The sequence below is a fragment of the Anopheles ziemanni genome, chromosome 2 (assembly GCF_943734765.1).
Source record: "Anopheles ziemanni chromosome 2, idAnoZiCoDA_A2_x.2, whole genome shotgun sequence".
Classification (NCBI taxonomy): Eukaryota; Metazoa; Arthropoda; class Insecta; order Diptera; family Culicidae; genus Anopheles; species Anopheles ziemanni.
In genome coordinates, this window is record NC_080705.1 from 22,005,933 (window position 1) to 22,009,094 (window position 3,162).

At 46.1% G+C, this 3,162-nt stretch overlaps 1 protein-coding gene across 1 annotated transcript; it reads left to right on the top strand.

Annotated features, from left to right (window-relative positions):
• The first annotated feature begins 610 nt into the window (after nucleotides 1-610).
• On the top strand, nucleotides 611-2,020 carry LOC131293176 (endochitinase-like). Its single transcript, XM_058321255.1, has 4 exons — nucleotides 611-838; nucleotides 909-1,421; nucleotides 1,490-1,672; nucleotides 1,736-2,020. The coding sequence occupies exons 1-4, from the start codon at nucleotides 611-613 to the stop codon at nucleotides 2,018-2,020; spliced, it is 1,209 nt and encodes a 402-aa protein (XP_058177238.1).
• Nucleotides 2,021-3,162: the final 1,142 nt, after the last annotated feature.

A 3,162-nucleotide genomic window follows, 5' to 3' on the forward strand; every position in this document is an offset into this window, starting at 1 on the left:
GTACGTGCGAGCGCGTTTTGCTGCAGTCGGGTTGAAGAAAAGTTGTAATTGTTTCTGCAAGCGTTTGCGCGAAACTCGCTGGAGAGTAATAAACAATTTGCCACGCTTTGTGGAAATTTATTGGTGAATCCGTGGAACACAGAACAATCTCGGTTGTTTCGATGGATTTTCCTACAAATGGCCATATTGCTCAACCATGATAGTGAAGTCATAAACGGCACAAGTGCGAAGTTTGTAATAGATTACAATTGATAATGTTATATTGGTATCTGCCCTTAGTAAAGAACATATTTTTGTTTGCGAAATAGAAAAACATCGTATAAACTGTTCAGATTCTCCGAATTGTTTTCCAAACCTGGAATGAACCCATGTTTACCACCCTCGAGGGGATTCCTCAAAGTCGTGTGAAAGAAACCAGTTTAGGCTCGCCGGAATGTTTACAAACCCATAAAATTCCCGCTGACGTCTGAAGCGCTTTATTAGCAGATTGGATAAAACAGGTTTCGCAGAAGATCGTACAAGTCCAGTGTTTTGTGGTTTGCCTTCAGACGTTCGTCCAGTTAGTGTTGGGTGTTCTGTCGGTTCTGAATGTTTGTCCCGTTGTTGCAAAATGTCTCGTTATAAAATAGTGCTTTTGTTTGTTGTGTTGTGCTGTGGAATTGATTTGGCAAAGTGTAACGTTGGGAAGCGTTTGATCTGTTACTTTTCGAGCGACTCGCCTAAAACGAAGGGATACGGAAGGTACACGGCGAACGAGGTCCCGGTGGAGTTGTGCAGCGATGTGATCTACCGTGGGTTAGGGTTTCCCGAGTGGACGCGTGGGTCTTACCAGTTCAACGTACGTAGTTGGAACTAAGACTATGTAAGTCATATGTGTATATACTAAATACTTCTTTCTTCGACGACAGAATGAGGAATTGCAGCGACTTGGATCATACATGTACACAATCAAAGGAAGATCGTCGACTGTGCGCAACATCGTCACTGTGTTGGAACGTGGTCAGGAGGCCTTGTCCTACTCCATAATGTCGGAGGTTCCCGAACGTCGAGGGGCATTTACGCGGGCCATCCTTCGTCTACTGGATCAGTACGGTCTCGACGGGGTGGAGATCGCCTGGGAGTGGCCCGGCACGATGGTGAAGTTTGGTGGTATCTCCAGCGATCGAGAATCAGTGATAGCTCTATTGACAGACTTGCGTTCAGCGTTGAGAAGTCGTAACAAAGAGTTGTTCTTCTTCGGGGCCGTATATCCCAAGGTGCTCAGAGAGTCCTACCGGGTGACCAGTATCTGCCAGGTGGTGGACTATGTGACGTTGTTCACCTTCGACATGCGTCCACACACGAACAACGTGGCCGATGTGCACGCACCGATGCGCAATAGGTCTTTCGAAACGGAACCGAATCGGGCCAAGACCAATGTGGTACGTAGGGACTCTTCTTTCTAGGGAAGCCATACAAGATTTTACTTCACGCATTCATCTTCGCTTAGGTTGATGGAGTTGATACCTGGATCGATTTCGGATGCCCTCCGAAGAAGATGATCCTTGGAATAGGATTGTTTGGGCAAGCTTTCACCCTGGCAAACCCCGCTCAGTACAACGTGGGTGCTCCGGCAGTTGGGCCCGGAGAGGAAGGCCAGTATTACTACGGTGGCTACTATCCGTACTATGAGGTAGAAACTTAGGAAAACGTGTCTTAAACATGTCAACATGAAACAAACTTATTCCATTTCCAGCTTTGCCTTCTGATTCGAAGCGGATGGACCCTGTTCTATGACTCCGTGGGACAGATGCCCTTCGCTGTGCGTGGAAATCAATGGATGGGCTACGAGGACACCAACTCCATCGCGGCGAAACTGGACCTCGTGAAGGAGAAGCGCCTTGGTGGTGTGGTGCTACAGTACGTGGACTACGATGATTTCTGGGGATTCTGCGGAAGTCGCAACCCTTTGACCAGCTTTATCTATCAGCGTTTGCGGCAGATTCCGTCCGACATTGGGTTTGCAATTGAGTGGAGCTAAAAGAACTTCGACAATATTGCTCACAAAATATAACGGTAGAAGGTGATACTTTTGTAATACTTGGTTTGATTTCGAAAATAAACGTGCAGTTCGGAAACAAGTAATGAATTCTTACTTTGTTTATTTTACACAAAACCTAATTGAATCCATTTTGAGCTTCAATATTATTTATTGTGAACTTTATCGATGAGCGACGTTGTACAAAATCTGGAAATCACTTCATCGAATACAGTTATTTCTTAACTTCACCACATTTCCGTCATCATCATCGTAAGTTAAACTTTTATGAATGAACACTCCAATGCAGCAACACCTAAGCCGATTTTAAATTCGTTCAAAACGAAGCGAAAGGAAAGGGTAATGTTATTCCTAAAGAAGCCAGACAAACAGCTCAACTCGCCCGACACTTCAGAAGCACCCTGAGGAGTTTCATCTTTACTCCCAAAAATTCTTCCTTTTCGGAGGAGTGCCTCATCGCCATTCACCCGTCGACACCACAAAGCAAACCCACTCGCGCCCCGGGGTGCTCACCAACGCCCACTTCCGGTCGGCGGTTAATCTCATTATCGAAACTGTTCTCCCCCATCCTTGAGGCGATCGTGAGGTGACAAAAATGTTAATCCTCCCGGCGTGGAGATTTGTACAAGGTGGTCACCTTTTCGAAAACCCTTCCTCCGCCAAGTCCACTGATCGTCCCCTTGACGCGTTTTGCTCTCTTTCTGTCCTCTTCTCACCTCCAAATGCGCACTTGTCGAAGTGTGAATTTCATTCTCGATCCTTTCGTCGTTGACTTTACCCGCGCTTCGGAGGGAAACCGGGTTGAGTTTACGAAATTTAGTTATTTCCTAAACGACCCCACCGAAACCAAATGAACCCGAAACCCAAAATCTGTTAGCTTTCAAACGATCGACCGACCGAGAGGAGTGTCCGAGAGAAAACTCACCGCGTTCGATGATAATGTTAATGGCATTAAAAATAATAGCCCCGGCAACACGACCCAAAACAACAACAAATCGGTGCCCACTCGAATTTTTCCCTCCTCCCTCCATCCTTCTATCCTCTTCTCCCGCTATGGAGCCTAATACTCAACAGCCCCCGTTGCAGGTAAATTATTTATGAATGGATTAAAATATCCGAATAGA

What these genes read in the sequence shown, in the direction of transcription:
- LOC131293176 (XM_058321255.1), top strand. Translation starts at nt 611, where the DNA reads ATGTCTCGTTATAAAATAGTGCTTTTGTTTGTTGTGTTGTGCTGTGGA. An exon ending in GTGGGTCTTACCAGTTCAAC is followed by an intron (nt 839 to 908) that starts GTACGTAGTTGG and finishes CTTCGACGACAG; the next exon opens with AATGAGGAATTGCAGCGACT. An exon ending in ATCGGGCCAAGACCAATGTG is followed by an intron (nt 1,422 to 1,489) that starts GTACGTAGGGAC and finishes ATCTTCGCTTAG; the next exon opens with GTTGATGGAGTTGATACCTG.